This window comes from Eurypyga helias, unplaced genomic scaffold (genome assembly GCF_000690775.1).
Source record: "Eurypyga helias isolate BGI_N326 unplaced genomic scaffold, ASM69077v1 scaffold23272, whole genome shotgun sequence".
NCBI lineage: Eukaryota > Metazoa > Chordata > Aves > Eurypygiformes > Eurypygidae > Eurypyga > Eurypyga helias.
In genome coordinates, this window is record NW_010234364.1 from 11,720 (window position 1) to 26,343 (window position 14,624).

The following is a 14,624-nucleotide window of genomic DNA, read 5'->3' on the forward strand; positions in this document are numbered from 1 at the left end:
CCCTTCCACCTGACTCTTCATTGACTTTAATGTTTATATATGGTTTTAAAAGATGGAGATTTATTTTTTGAGATGTAACTCATTCATCCCAGTTTTTAGGAAAGTTTGCTTAGGAGCTACTACCCAGTCTGTGTCAGCAATAAAATCAGAGCACAGGTAGGTCCTGTGTAAAGGAAAGTAGGAAGTCTGAAGACCAGTCGATTACACCCACTGCAGTTCTCTATTTTTCACTTACTCTGGGAGTCCTTGCGAGTCCTTCCACTTGCTCTTTCATGTCCCAAACCTGGGGTACCCTGTTCTTCTCTTGAATTGAGGGTTCCCATTTGTTCATTCCCAGCACTGGGACAGACTCAAAGATGTTCTTGCTTACTGGAAGCTCACTAATTAATAACATAGAATCATAGAATCACAGAATGGTTTGGGTTGGAAGGGGCCTTAAAGATCATCTAGTTCCAACCCCCCTGCCATGGGCAGGGACACCTTCCACTAGACCAGGTTGCTCCAAGCCACATCCAGCCTGGCCTTGGAGACATCCAGGGATGGGGCATCCACAGCTTCTCTGGGCAGCCTGTTCCAGTGCCTCCCCACCCTCTCCGGGAAGAACAACAACATCTGAACATCTGAAGTGATGTTCTTGGAACATTTTGCTTTTGAGTGCCTTTCATTCAAAGCAGTATCAAAGCTCCATAGGGTGGTCGGTACCTCAGTCTAGATTGATATTTGACCTGGAGCTATTGAGAAATGGCTGTAGTAGGATGGGAAGCAAATATTTTATGGGGCCAGCAACCTTATGTGAGGGATTCAGTGAAAAGTCAAAGGAGACATTCTGTAAAATGCTTAGAATTTATTAATCATTATTACTTCTTTTTCATAAAGAATAAAAATAAAACAATATTCCAAAACAAAATAGAAGAAAATATACCACACCCAGATAACATGACTAAGACTAAGAAATGGGATAACATTAATTCTGAAAGAAATGACCCAATAAATCAATTTTCCAGAAATAAAATAAATAGCAATGGTTCAACTTTCAAAAGTTTCCTAGGAAAGAATTTACATATATTATTATTACTATTATTAATATTATTATTAAGTTTTGTTTACAAAAATCCTTCATATGCCCCTGTTGGCAAAAATATATATATATACTTCTTCTGTAAACAGTTAACCACAAACAAACAAACAAAATCCATATTTTCATACAGTTACCATGCTGATGATGTTATGTAAACAAAGAGTAGTGTACAGCAGCTTCTCATGATAGGTTTTCTTTCTTTTTCTCATGAGAATATATAGGGAAATGTGCCTATCATAAATTGTTCAAAATATTGAAGTTTATGATTTTAAGAAGTTATGGCTTTCTGCAGTCTGTTTTTTCAAAGTACAAAAAGACAAATAAAGAAACAAAGAGGTACAGTTTTTCTCAGGTTTTGTTTGATTGTTTGTTTTCTGGACTTCAGCTTTTGATTTGTCCCAATGAACTAGAACAGAAATGTTATAAAAAAGGTCAGTCTACATCAATGGAAATATTAGATATTGTTAGGTGTCTATATTATGCCACCATGAGAAAGCTTCAAGCCAGAAAAGAATGTTATTCTCAGACTTTGTGCAATTGTAAATTCAGCTGTCGGTATTATGGTACAGAACTTGTCAGAAGACAAACAAACTAACAGAAAATATCCAAATGACCTTATGCTGTACCTTTTGAGGTGTAAAAAAAAAAAGAAAAGATTAAAAATAAGGGGAGATATATTGATAATGAAAACTGAAAAAAATTTAGACAGGCATACTGAGTTTGTATGCAGAAAATATCTGTTCATCCAAAATTTTAGCTGCTTTTGACACTTTTGTGTTTTTTTTCAAAGTGTTTTTTTAGTCTTATGTTCAACCCTTGTTTGATGACTTCTCTCTAGATCTAACTTTAGGCATTCGCTTGTTCCTGAGAGGCCTTTTTCTGGTTTGTTTCCTGTTGGGTGCTGTCTTGTGGAATGCACTCGGTGCTCACGCAGCTGCATTTCTCCACATAGGTGTATGAGTGATCAAGGTAGGTTCCGTCACTGCATGTCAGAGTCACCTTCCTTTCGCTGGTCTTAATTTCCTGACAACATGAGCATTTATGTTCCATCGTGTTTGCCTCTGGAGAATATCTGATTGCAAAACCAACAAAAGAGAAAGATTCAGAAATCATGTGAGAAATGCTACCCATTACTAAATGTAACCAGGAGCTGTGGGACTACTGCTCAGTATTACACTTGAAATACAAGGAAGTTGCTCCTCATTGTAAAGAGGAATAGATCTAGCTTTAGTTTATTTCTCTTCATTATGGCACAGAAAAAGTAAATTAATTAATCTAGATCACATAATAAGCCAGTCTAAAATGAGAGAATATTGAGAAACAAATAACCTCATTTTTACATGGGCAAATTCAAAACTCTGATCTAGTCACTATGACACTGAACAGGCTGTTTAAAACATTGTGAGTCTTGAGGTAATTAAGGTAGTAAAACACGTAAAAATTCTAGTTAGCACAGAGGAAACAGCTGATGACTGGGTAGGTGTTGGACATATTAGAAAATCACTTGCGATCTGCTTAATGTAAGTAGTGTAAAGAGAAAAGATGAGACATTAATTATCTTTTATACCACTTACCGTGAGTAAGCATCACAGCTGCCTTCACAGTATGTCATCTCAACAGGTGTGGGAGATACACATCCATGATGTTTAATGACAGTAGTAGTATTGTGCTTCTTACAGCCTGAGGTTGTCACAAACAAAGGGAAAATACGTTAAAATATTTGTGCATAAAAATAGATATCTCTGTATGCCAGACTGGTAGAAAACTGAGATGGGTGGAGCTGAAAGAGGAGATTAGGTCACAGTGCATTTCTCTCTCAGTTGCTAAGGGTGAAATGATGGCTTTTGCTGCTTGTGTTAATGAATTAAAACTTCCTTTTTGCTTATGCAACTTCGGTGCACGATGCAGAGATAAAGAGCGCTGCTGTACTGTGGCAACTGCTCAATGCACATCCACCTCCCCGGGCTGGCTTCACTCTCTTCCTTAAAGAGAATGTACCCATGGAAGTTAGAGAATAGTCATAGTCGTCTCCCTCCCACAAAAAGGTTAGCATTTAACAAGAGGGGATGGGAAGTTCACCATATCCATGTTTTCCAAGACCCTGAAGTGTGTGCTGGAAATACTCTATTCCTTTTTTTTTTTTTCACCACCCATTTCCTCTCACCCCATTGGGAGGTAGTGGTCCCAAACTTGGTCTGTTTACCTCTTCTGTCTATGCATCTACCATGCAAGATGGACTGCTATACCTAATAGAGCACGTATTATCATTACTCAATCTTAACAAAATCATCATTACTTACTCTTCAGATTTGGTTGGCACACGTTACAGCAGCCATCATCAGATAGCTTGATGTCATCCTTGAGTGAGAAAACAGAAAAAGATGATTCGTGTTTCGTATCAGCATACTAAAGCAGAGACTTTCCCTGCTTCCTAAATTTCTCTGGCACGAGAAAGATCTTTGTATTGATGTGGAATCTAATTTCTGGCAAAGCTAAATATTGAGAGTGCATAACTACTCCAATATTAGTAAGAGTTCTTTGAAAGATGACACTGAGGGGGGCTGGAACCGCTTTGCTGACATCAGAGTTCAGTAGTAAAATTTCACAAATAAAGCTTGTAGGACATGTAGGATATTTTGAGTGAAAAAGTCAAAGCCAGTGACAATTTGAGTGACTGTCAAAGCCAGTACAGGTGAAGGATGATGTTAGGGTAACACAATTAATGAAATAACTGATGCCCCAGATTTGTGGGGCCAATTCCAGTGTACTCTGAGCTGTATTGTATTGAATGATGTGAAGAAAGGAAGTAGCTTATTTTCTGTGCCTTTGTTTCGCTAGGTGAATTCTTTAAAAAAAAAAAATTATAATCTTAAATAATTCAAAAATAAAAATGCCATTGTTTTAAAGTAAGATTCTTGCTTCTAGGTCACCTGACACTTTTAGGAATCCAAAACATTACGCTGTACCCTTTTCTCTAGTGCCAAATCTTCAGTGAGGATTGATATATCACCCATTTTAATTTTGGTTTGTTTTCTGAAATGAAATTTGATTTGAACCAGATTCAGAGAGGATAAAATGAGAGCTACATCCTGTGTTATGCTTCTGCTAGGTATTTTCCTTGGACACCATAATCCCCTATCACTGGTGTTTAGCTACTGCAACTTTTTCAAACATGAGAAGCAGTAGAAGAGTACTTACTGGATCACAGTCATCAGGGTTAAGGGCAGGACAGCTTTTCTGTGAGATGACTTGAATGAACTGGTCATCGTGCTTTTCACATCTGTAAGTTTTACAGTTATCACCCGGTGGATTCCAGATTTCTCCAACCTGAAAGCAGTTAAAACTAAAGTGAATAAAAATCTTACATAAAAATGAAACAACTCTCCTCCCCCACTGTCTTATCATTGCTGCCTACTGTGGATTGATTATTCCAAACAATTTCCTTGAACTTCAACAGGTAATTTACTTGTTATATGATCACACTGCTTTTAAGTCTCTTTAATCAAACAAGTGAAGAGGTGGTATTTTCATCTGGATATGTTCATGCTTTTTGTGTGAATAGGGTAAGTATGCAGACTCATCTGTGTTTCAGTGGTTTTGTCATCAGAATTTATGGGTATGTCCATTCAGATGCACGGCAGAATTTCTGCTGGCTTCACGAGCTCATTCTGCTGTAAAGCTCTCAGTTACTTTGAGATTGGCTGTTTGGAGCAGGAAATTCCCTCCACATATAAAGCTATCTTTTAAACGAAAAGGGGTGTGTGTGTGTGTATTTTCAGAGCTGAAGGCAAATAAGAGCCGGTTGCTTTCATCCATGTATTTTTCTATGTTGATTTCTGAAAGCCATTGTTCAGTATCACAGTTGCTTCCAGAAGTCTTAGAACTGGAATCTCGTGGCTCAAGATACTATTCAAGCTGTGTGGGACTGTCCATTCACTGCCAGAACAAGCATTTGTCTAATATAAGAAAAGGTGCAGCAAATAAATGTGACAAAGGCCAGGAGAGAAAAGAGTGAAAAGACTAGCAGAGTTCACAAGTGAACTAAACCGGGGATAGTTACAGGGAGCGTGTGCGTAACGTTGTCTCCCACAGTCACTGTACAAGCTGTTTCCTTGCACGTGCCGCAGCACTGTCCAGGCTTCTTTGTATACTTATAACCCTGGTTTGAAAGAAATAGAGAGGAGATGACATGGAGTCAGGACACTGCCGTTAACTGGTGGTTATTTGGGTTGAGTAGGGTAGGAATTACTGACGGCAAAATAGCACTCACTGGTGGGCAGTATGTGTCACAGATAACTGGATTGCACTTGACGGTAGCGTGGTGAAGGCTCGAGTAAGAGGTTTCCGAGCAGGTGCATTCTTCACAGGGCCCTGATGGAATGACAGCCCCAGGCTAGGGGAATGCAGAAAGGAAGTCATTATTAGTCAGGAAAAGCAAGTTAATTTGTGTATGTATGTCACAAACAAGAACAAGGTAAACTATGTATGGGCTAAACTATCCTTAAATACAATTATGTTTTTTTCAAATTTAAGTTGAATTTCTGTTGTTGGGAATATCCATTTTGGAATTAAATTCTGCTAATGCAGAAAGGAGAGCAGAAAATGCTTTTGCTGGTAGGGACCTCAATTAAATACTTAATAATGTTTTATCTCAGGCCTTTCTGCAAAATATGGTCCATGATAAGAGTCTCAAAATCATTGCATTGTGAACCTGAAGGTGTATTTTTACAATGAGTTACTCTGTGTACTTACTGCATAGTAGGTCTCATTGACTACACAACCATGTCCTGTAAAGAAGGAAGAAAGATGGTGTCACAGAGGTGTAAGTTTTAAGAAGCAGAAATCTGTGAAGAAACTGCTGCTTTGTTGGCCCAACATGAGAGCACAGATAATGTGCATCTTTGTCTTTTAATGTTTTTGTCTTCATAAACTTAGAAAAATATAGCTGTGAAGAACACATGAAGAAGGTACATAGTACTTACTGCATTCGAAGCTAGGACAGCATTTTCCAGGCTGCATTATTGTGATTACATCCTGTCCCTCTAGGCACTGCTGGGTGACCTGAGGGCAGAGGCTGGTGTTGCAGTCTGTTAAATGTAAGAGAACATAGAAAATTATGAACTTGGATTTTTTACATTTTTTTTTTTTTTAGGTTAAAAAGATTGTTTTGCATGAAATTCAGAAGTTTTCCATGGGGCAAATATGATGTGTTTACACAAGGTAGTTTAATGATTAATTCAGTATATTTGCCCTGCTATTTTTAAAGTGAATAGGCTGTTCCATTATCTTCGTAAAACAAAATGTTGTCTAAGAAGAACTGAGTGGTGGTTGCTGGAAAGAAATACTTTCAAAAAGAAATTTATACCAATTGGGAAATCTGATGGCTGTCAGAGGTCCAGGAGCTTTCTTGAGATTTTTTAAATTACTTTTTTATTTGTAAGATAGATCTTTTTATGCTAGTCTTTGAAACAGAAAATGTTGTATATTGATTATTGTGGTGGAAGCATTAATGGTTTCCAATGTTAAACCATAGATGATAGTTACTTTTCTGTGTCTAACTACGTAAAATCTCTTCATATTTAGATTTGTTCTCTTCAGGCATCTAGTAAATGCTCTGCAAGAAGGCCCTAAGAAGTGGCATGAGGGAGAAAAGCATTATGAAATCAATTCAAAGTATTAAAAATAAGAAATTATTGCTGTAGTTCCCCAAAATGAATATAGTATGTTCCCCATGCTAAAGAACTAAGACTTACAGCACTCAGTCCTGGCACAGCACGGATCTTCTGGTATCTGTATCTGAACAGGCATGTAACCTGGCTCATCACAAAATACTTCCTGTGTCAGAGAACATTTGTGTTTTGTACAGTGCACTTTAAGTGTGTTTTTGTCACAGACACATTCTTGGCAATCTTCCGTCCATTTTTCTCCTGGCTATATAAAAAAAAGAAAAGAAATTAAGGGAAATTATATCTAAATTAAAACAAAATACAATTAACTTGTTTCTAGTTGCTTATTAATGGATACAGTGATGTTTGAATGCATCAACCTTTTAATATTTCTACTATTTTTAGATTTTATAAGGAATGTTCATGCTGAAGCTAGTTAGGGGAAGATACTGGAGGCCTCTGAAGGTTTTGAGCATGTTCACACAGTTGTCACTTTCTATTTATTTGTAGTGTTAGTATGAGGGACACGAGGTCTAAAGGAGTAGTGATTGAGCTTTACGTGCCCTTTTGGATAAGAATCATATGACATACTCATTTGCACATGAGGCTACAGAGAGAAATCTCTATGATTTGTATGCAGCTGAGGAACTAAGAATGCAGACTATCATCATTATCAGCAACAGGTGAACTTTGTTATCCATCTGTCCCTTCATCTCTAGTAATGTTAGCAAACCAAATTTGTAGAAATAAAAGAAGCACACATGCCAAAGTTTCCCTACTACCACCTATTTTTTTTTTAACTCTTTATCTTTTATTTTTTTTTTTTAGTATGTGAGGTGATGGTTATTGAAAGAATATCCTATCACATACTGTTAAATTTCTTGGAGTAATGGTTTCTTCTCTGGCTCTCATAATTATTTTTAAATCAAAATGGGATCGTACATTTAGGGAAAAAAAAAAAAATTCCTAGTCTCCCCTAACCTAAGAAAAGCTTTGGTTTTGTGAAACACTAAATATCCTCTTGCCTCACTTGTCTGTGCTTGATAAACCACGCTGATTGTGATACTCACCCGTCGGGATACTCCATTTGGTTCCCTACAAACTGGAAAGAGGGGGGAAAAAAAAAAAAAGTTAAACTGCTGAAAACAGACATAAAGGACTGAACTTATGCAATTTCAAATAGAAATATTCTGAATACAAAACTAGCAAGAAGTTGAATATTCAGACTACTTGTTCAGAAATGTAGAATTCTAACATCTTGGTAGGTTTCATATAAGGGAGGAAGATGGAGAAAAAGGTAATATTGATTATTATTTGGTTTTTTAGATAAGAAGACTAAAGGAGCTTAAAGAGTCTGATTTCCCTGTCATCTGACCATGTAGAGGATGACAGCAGAACACAGGCATCCTGACTATCAATCCTGATCTCTGTTAATTTCCCAAAATAGCTACGGTTTACTTACAGCATTCAGAGACACAGATATTGCTGTTTTCACTCAGAAGTGTCTTCCCTTCAGGACAGAAGCATCCTTCAGTTACTCCATAGCCAGGAAACTCAACAAAGCTAGAGTGGGAGGAATGTGTGTATTTAAGGACAAGGTTTTTTACAATGAAGCAAGAGAGAGTGCAGCATATGTAGCAGGTTGCCAGCTACAAAATTTTAAATTTTCTGAAGCACAACAGGAACTGTGTATTCACAGAACCGATTTGATATTTATAAATCTTGAATAAATTATTTAAATTCACAAAACATTTCATTATGAAGTACCTTCATTTTCTAAGGAAAGTAGATTGGTAAAAATACAAAATTAAAAAAAAAGAAAAGAAGCACTTGTTTTAGGGTGGGGGTTTTTTTTGTCTTTTCATACCTTGGGTCACAGGTGGGAGGGTTAATGGACCCACAGGGCTTGTATACCGTGCTTGCTGGACAGTTGTATGCTGTATGGAAAAAAAAGAAAAAAGATTAAAAAATGACGGTTGATGCATTTTTGCCACAAAAGTGACTACAGCTTTGCCTTCTTCATGTGTAGTTTCTGTGAATAAGGATGTTGCTGTATTTTTGTTGACAATAGTCAAGTGTTAGATGTAAGATGTGTTTACTCAATGAAACACTAATTGCTACCGTTTCTCACACATTTTTGACTTCTGCAACACTTACGGCATGTGTTGTTGGTCTTTCCTCTCCAGTCAACGCAGACACCTCTAGCAGCACACTCTGTAGCATATATCTCCAAACTGGAACACTGCATGGATTCATCATCTATGCGACATCCATCAAAAACGCAGCCTTTGAAAAAAGGTTCTGGTGGTATCACAGCATGGCATTCCGCAAAAATCCTGCGGACAGAAAGAATCCAAACACCTTTTATGTTAACAAGTCATTATATAAAATCCAGCACTTCCCAGTTAATGGCATGTGACTCTGTTTCAGAAAGGAATGTATTATGAGAAACAAAACACAAAGAGTGGCCAATAATCTGGGAGATAGATTCAGGAAAGAAAAGCTTAGGAAATATGAAGCACCTTTCCCCACCCCGCCCCAAATAGGCTAATAGTCATAGTAGTTTTGTATGTGTACGCAGCTTTTCATCAAACTGACACCAGAAATTTCATGAAAAAGGCAACTCCACCACAGTAAGGAAGAAGGGATGATAAAAGTAGCAGCGAGAGAGAAATTGCACATATAATAGCTCATAACAGCAAGCATATGTAAGAGGGCCTTTGTAAGTGACCCAGCTGAAAAAAAGGCTTTTGTCAGAGCTCACACAATTACAGCAAATACTTGTGCTTTTTGAGGTCTGTGTTTTACATAAAATGTACAGTGAGTGAAAGATGCTTTTGGCTGAAATGTTTCTGTCTGTTAACCTGGTTGGTAACCGCGTTCTTTACAGTTTGTACTGAAAGCCCACTTCAACTTTAGAGTTCAGTCTTTACTTAGTAGTGTAATAAAGAGTGAGTGAGTATACCTGGAAGGTAGGGAGGGAGAAAGTTAACATAAATGTGTGTGGTTGCAACCTAGGGAGTATGGATTTTGGTGCTTGCTACATCCTTGAGTTTCTGACTTCACCTCTCCTTGCTCAGTTATCTTTGGCACACAGTTCACTAAAGAAGAGCAGTTTCTTTTGCAAAGGCCTTTTAGTGTATATGTCCTGTCATTAATGTTTTCACCTATTATCACATGCTAGGGCTATAGTTCTTACTCTTCTTGTAAGGTACTGTCTAGAAAGAATGAATTCATTCAGTTCTTTTCTTACTCGCTCCAGATAAGTTTGCAGAGTTGGGGTGTTTCACAGTGAGGCTTCGGTGGAGGTGTGGTTACAACAGGTGGTACTGGTACTCCATGGCATGACTTGTCATTATCAACAATCCAGTGATGAGCCATTTGGGGACAGGAAGAAATGATCTTACCATTTGGTAAGCGGCATTCGTCTAACTTATTATTTGTACATGTTCCTGGAAGAGACAAACGATGTAAGTCTCGCAAGCCACATCAGAGATGCACAACACATTATGGTGCTGATATCACGTTTACTTGTGATGTGCTCATGAAATATATAGGGTGCCTTGCTTTATTAAGGAGTGCTTTCTTCACAGTCATATGAACTTTAATTTATGTTAGGGAAAACCAGACAAACCTAACACCCCACCCCACCCTAAAAAAAAAAAAAAAACAACCAAACAAATAAAAAACAGGTTGCTGAAATACTGAGCTTTTGATCCCATAGGAGTTCCAGAGAAGAAATCTTTTCATGTCCATTTTAGTCCTGTTTAAAATTTTCTGTCAGTCATGAGACTGCATAGCCAGAGTAGGTGAGAATAACTACGGTAGGGTGGGGAAAAGGCCCCATCTACGATTAGGGCATCTGTCTTACCACACTGTCCTTCGGTGTTGTTGCCAAATTTGCTGTATGGGAGTTTCACAGAGAAAATCAATCCGCTAAAGGTGATGGTTGCACCAATCTCTGGTATTTCAACAATCATGTTGATGCCAAGTGTGGAGAAAGAAATGCCATCTTTTTTGAAGCCTGGCTTGACAATCTTTTGGTTGAAGTACATCTGAATGTAGAGTCAAAAAATAAAAATACAATTTAAGAATATGCACTGTTTCTGCCTGATTGTTTTAAATAATGTATTTTCTAGTCTTCATAATCATGTATAACTCTGTATTGCTGTGCCTCACATCCAATTCCCATTGATATTGCAAAAACAGCGTATATATGCATTAATATCTCAGCTTGTTTTGATATATTGCTCTAATGTGATAACAACCTAAGTGGCCTCAATGTACCATATTTGTGCAGATTGTGTGCTAATATACAACATTCATACAACAATACAAATCCCAGTATTTTCTTTGTATCCCTCAGCATTTTGTTTATTGTAAACTTTTCTCATATGAAAATAAGCGGTAGTTTTCTTTAGCCACAGAAATATTCCTGCTACTACTATGTCATAACTTTGCTGCAAAATCACACTGTTCCAATACTAGATGTTGCTTGGCACTTGGAAGAATTGTCTGAATTCAAACTGAAGTCATATGTCCGTGGTGACAGCTTTTTGTAGCAGTCGTATTTATTCATTAATCTAAGCTGTTCCATTTGCAGCCTGTATCTTGTATGAGCTAATGCAGGTGGACATATCTGCTTAGTAACTTCTTTTGTCCGGAATTATTCTGCAACTTTCTTCTCATTGAATTTGGATAAAGGAAGAGTTAAAACTGTCAGTTACTGTTTTCATTCCCAGGGTATCACTGAGCTAATTGTTTCATGCCTTTCTGATTGTAGGTAAGGAGAACTTTGGCATGGCTCTGTAGTGAAAGAGTGCATATTGAGACAAACTTGTCCTCCCACCTCTTTGTGTTCTCTAATCAACTAATGCGTTCCCCAGGGTAACATTGGGACTGACCTCTTGTTTTTACTGACTTGCCAACACTAGTTTAGGATCATGAAGGTAAAGTAACGCCCTCAATCACACTTTTTCTTCAGCTATACCTGTCATCCCAGCAGGGAATGTGTTTGGTGTCTGAAGTTCCCTGTGCAGAAGCTGCCATCCCAAATCATTTGGTTGATAAGGGATACATAGCCATCTTCGCCATGAGAGACAAATTACGCTTGTGATTTGCATCCATGTTTCTTCATAACGTTTTTGTTTACATCAGTGAATGGTACAATATGTTAGTTACCATGAAACATGAATCAGTCACCAGTGTAAGTTCTGTCTTCTCTATCAGTTGTATGTCTATTTCTTATTGTTATATATAATATACATGTACATAATAGTCATATCTGCATTGTGCTAAGCTGTTTGTTACATTTTGTTCTTATAAACGTGTTATTTTATGTTTTTTTTCCTAATGATACCCTCTGCCCTCACCATCATAATGATATGATATTCTAACAGGATGTGTTTCAAATGAAAATTAGTAAAGCCTATGGACCTTATTTTTTTTTGTTTCAAAAGTAGAGAAATAAAAAAAATTGTATTTTACCACATTGGTCATCACACCATTCATGAGTTTACGAGTCAGTATCACTTCTGCAGATTTGTAGAAAATTAAAATGGATTTAGGGCAGGAAAGTCCATCTTTTGCATCACAGTAGTAATTGTCAATGTAAACACGGAAGTTGTCATATTTAGGTACAATCTGTTTCACCAGGACATAAGTGCAGTTTTCAAGGAAAGTATAGTAGGTTCCATCAAAAGTAATATAATGAGGATCACCCCATCCACTGCAAACACCTGGTAGGGAGAAGATATTTAGAAGATGAACATGAAAATTAATGTAGAGAAAAGAATTTAGAAACTGAAGTGAATATACTACAAGTTATAGAACAATCCTAAGAAAACAAAATATCCGTATAGTCTGTGCAGAGTTTTGATTTTTTTTCTAAAAGGTTATTCCTTAATCTACTGGTGCTTACATTGGCACTCATATTTGTAGCAGCAACCATTTTCATCAGGTACCAGTACTGCTGGATATTTGTTGGCACAGGTAATTTCCTTTACAGGTGGGCAGTGTGTCGGAATTACTTCTACCTTGTTGTCTCCCTTACAGATGAGTTCTGTACAGTTGGATATTTTGTATCTTTGTCCAGGCTGCAAAATGAAAAAAAAATTGCTGTCACAGGCATTTGCAAATAGATATGAACATTGCTCATGTGTTTAGATTAATGGTATATTTTTCCATTAATGGCGGTGCTGGAAAAGAGATTAGTAAGTGTTATTCTCTTCAATTTGGCAAACTAATGATTTGAAATGTTGACCAGAGGTATTCACAATTCTGACCATGATGTGGAGGACCAGAAACTGTTACGTTTTTCAAATCCAAAGCAAAGACTAAATTAAAAATCTCCAGTGATAATCCAAGGTTGTCAATATTCTACCTTTTTTTTTTTTTTTTTTATGCTAAAAGGAAGTGGTTGACAACCTTAATTCATCTATTTCTTCTCCATTAAGAGGTCTTCTGAGGTTTGGGGGGGACACATGCAACTGATATACTTTATTCTAGCTATGCATACTGTAACACCACAGACCACATTTATCAAGAAAAAAACCCTAAACAAACAAAAAACCCAAAAAAAGAACATGTTCAAAAGTATAGGTGAGAGAACAGAAACATAAAACTGCCTAAACAGTAGCTTAAGTTATTCTGCTTAATGAAGAAACAAAATACGCAAGAAAACTTTCTCCATTATTTCATTAAGAATTTCTGTTATTTATGCAATGCCATCCATCAGAAAGTCTTTTACTAACACTAGAGTCATTAGAAAAGATTATTATATCTTGCTTTCTCGTATGTGAAAAACTTATAGTGAAGGAACATACAAATATTGTCACATATATTTCCTGTCACTAGTAACATTTATTCTCGCAATCAGCACACATAAGGTTTAAAGAATGCAAACTGTTCCTTTCGGTATCAACATAATATTGATGTTATTTCAGCAATCACAACATAACACAAAAAGTACATACCTGAAGGGGAGGGTAAGTAGCAGAAACACAACCCTTAAAAGGAATTCTTGTGGAAGTGGTAGGTAGAGGAACTGATGTTGTTACAGTAGACCATTCAGGGGAAGTAGTGGTTAGAGGAGTAGTACCATTACAATTTACAGTGCGTCGTTCGACTGTACATGTTAGACTACAGATTGCATAAAATCTACATCCCTCACTATCTGTTCTGTTGTAAATTAAATCACCTGAAAAAAAAAAAAGGAGAAAAAGCAAAAATAGTAAGATTAAAAAAAAAAAAGGCTAAAAAAAGAGTTCAAAAAAGAGACAAGAAACTAAAATATAAACAAATAAATATTGTGAATGTATTAAAATAAAACTGAGAATGTAAGTGATCAAAAAGCTACACAAAGCCTGAAATATCAGATATAGAGATGATTAAAAAAAGAAAACTAACCGGGTGAAAAAATTGCATCCGCAATTTTACAGAAGCATGGTGTTGATATAGGAGTAGTGGAAGTACTAGTGCAACACGGTTCAGATGTGGTGGTAAGGGTGGTAAGGGTAGTGGTGGGCAAGGTTGTGCTGCTTGGGCAGTTGTAGTTAGGCGTGCAGCAGAGGACGCGGATCTTGTAGTTGAGGCACATGTTAAATTTTCCCTTCTGGTCTTGGTTCTTGCACACCAGTCCAAAGTGGACGTCGCACTGCACGACCTGTCCAAGACTTTGGATGGGTGTATTGGGGTACTGTTCTGCAAGGCACTCAATGTTCTTTGGATGTTGACAGACTCTCTTGCCGGCGGCCCGGATGTGCTGGTAGGTTTCAAAGTCTCCCTGGCTGGGCCCCGAGGAGGGGAAGGGAAGCCAAAACCAGTCGCTCCAGGAGCACACTTCAGGTTCACAGGTGGTGGTGGTGAAGGTCACGCTGGGG

General features: G+C 37.3%; 1 protein-coding gene across 1 annotated transcript; it reads right to left on the minus strand.

Annotated features, from left to right (window-relative positions):
• Positions 1 to 235: 235 nt before the first annotated feature.
• Positions 236 to 12,839, minus strand: LOC104505720 (mucin-5AC-like; the record flags this gene model as incomplete). Its single annotated transcript, XM_010146406.1, has 16 exons — positions 236 to 380; positions 2,653 to 2,758; positions 3,379 to 3,436; positions 4,277 to 4,405; positions 5,349 to 5,471; positions 5,831 to 5,865; positions 6,061 to 6,165; positions 6,832 to 7,009; positions 7,815 to 7,846; positions 8,207 to 8,307; positions 8,612 to 8,681; positions 8,902 to 9,080; positions 9,998 to 10,196; positions 10,616 to 10,799; positions 12,232 to 12,482; positions 12,665 to 12,839. Coding segments are annotated over 16 exons (2,070 nt in total), but the record flags the coding sequence as incomplete, so codon positions are not given.
• Between the last annotated feature and the right edge of the window lie 1,785 nt (positions 12,840 to 14,624).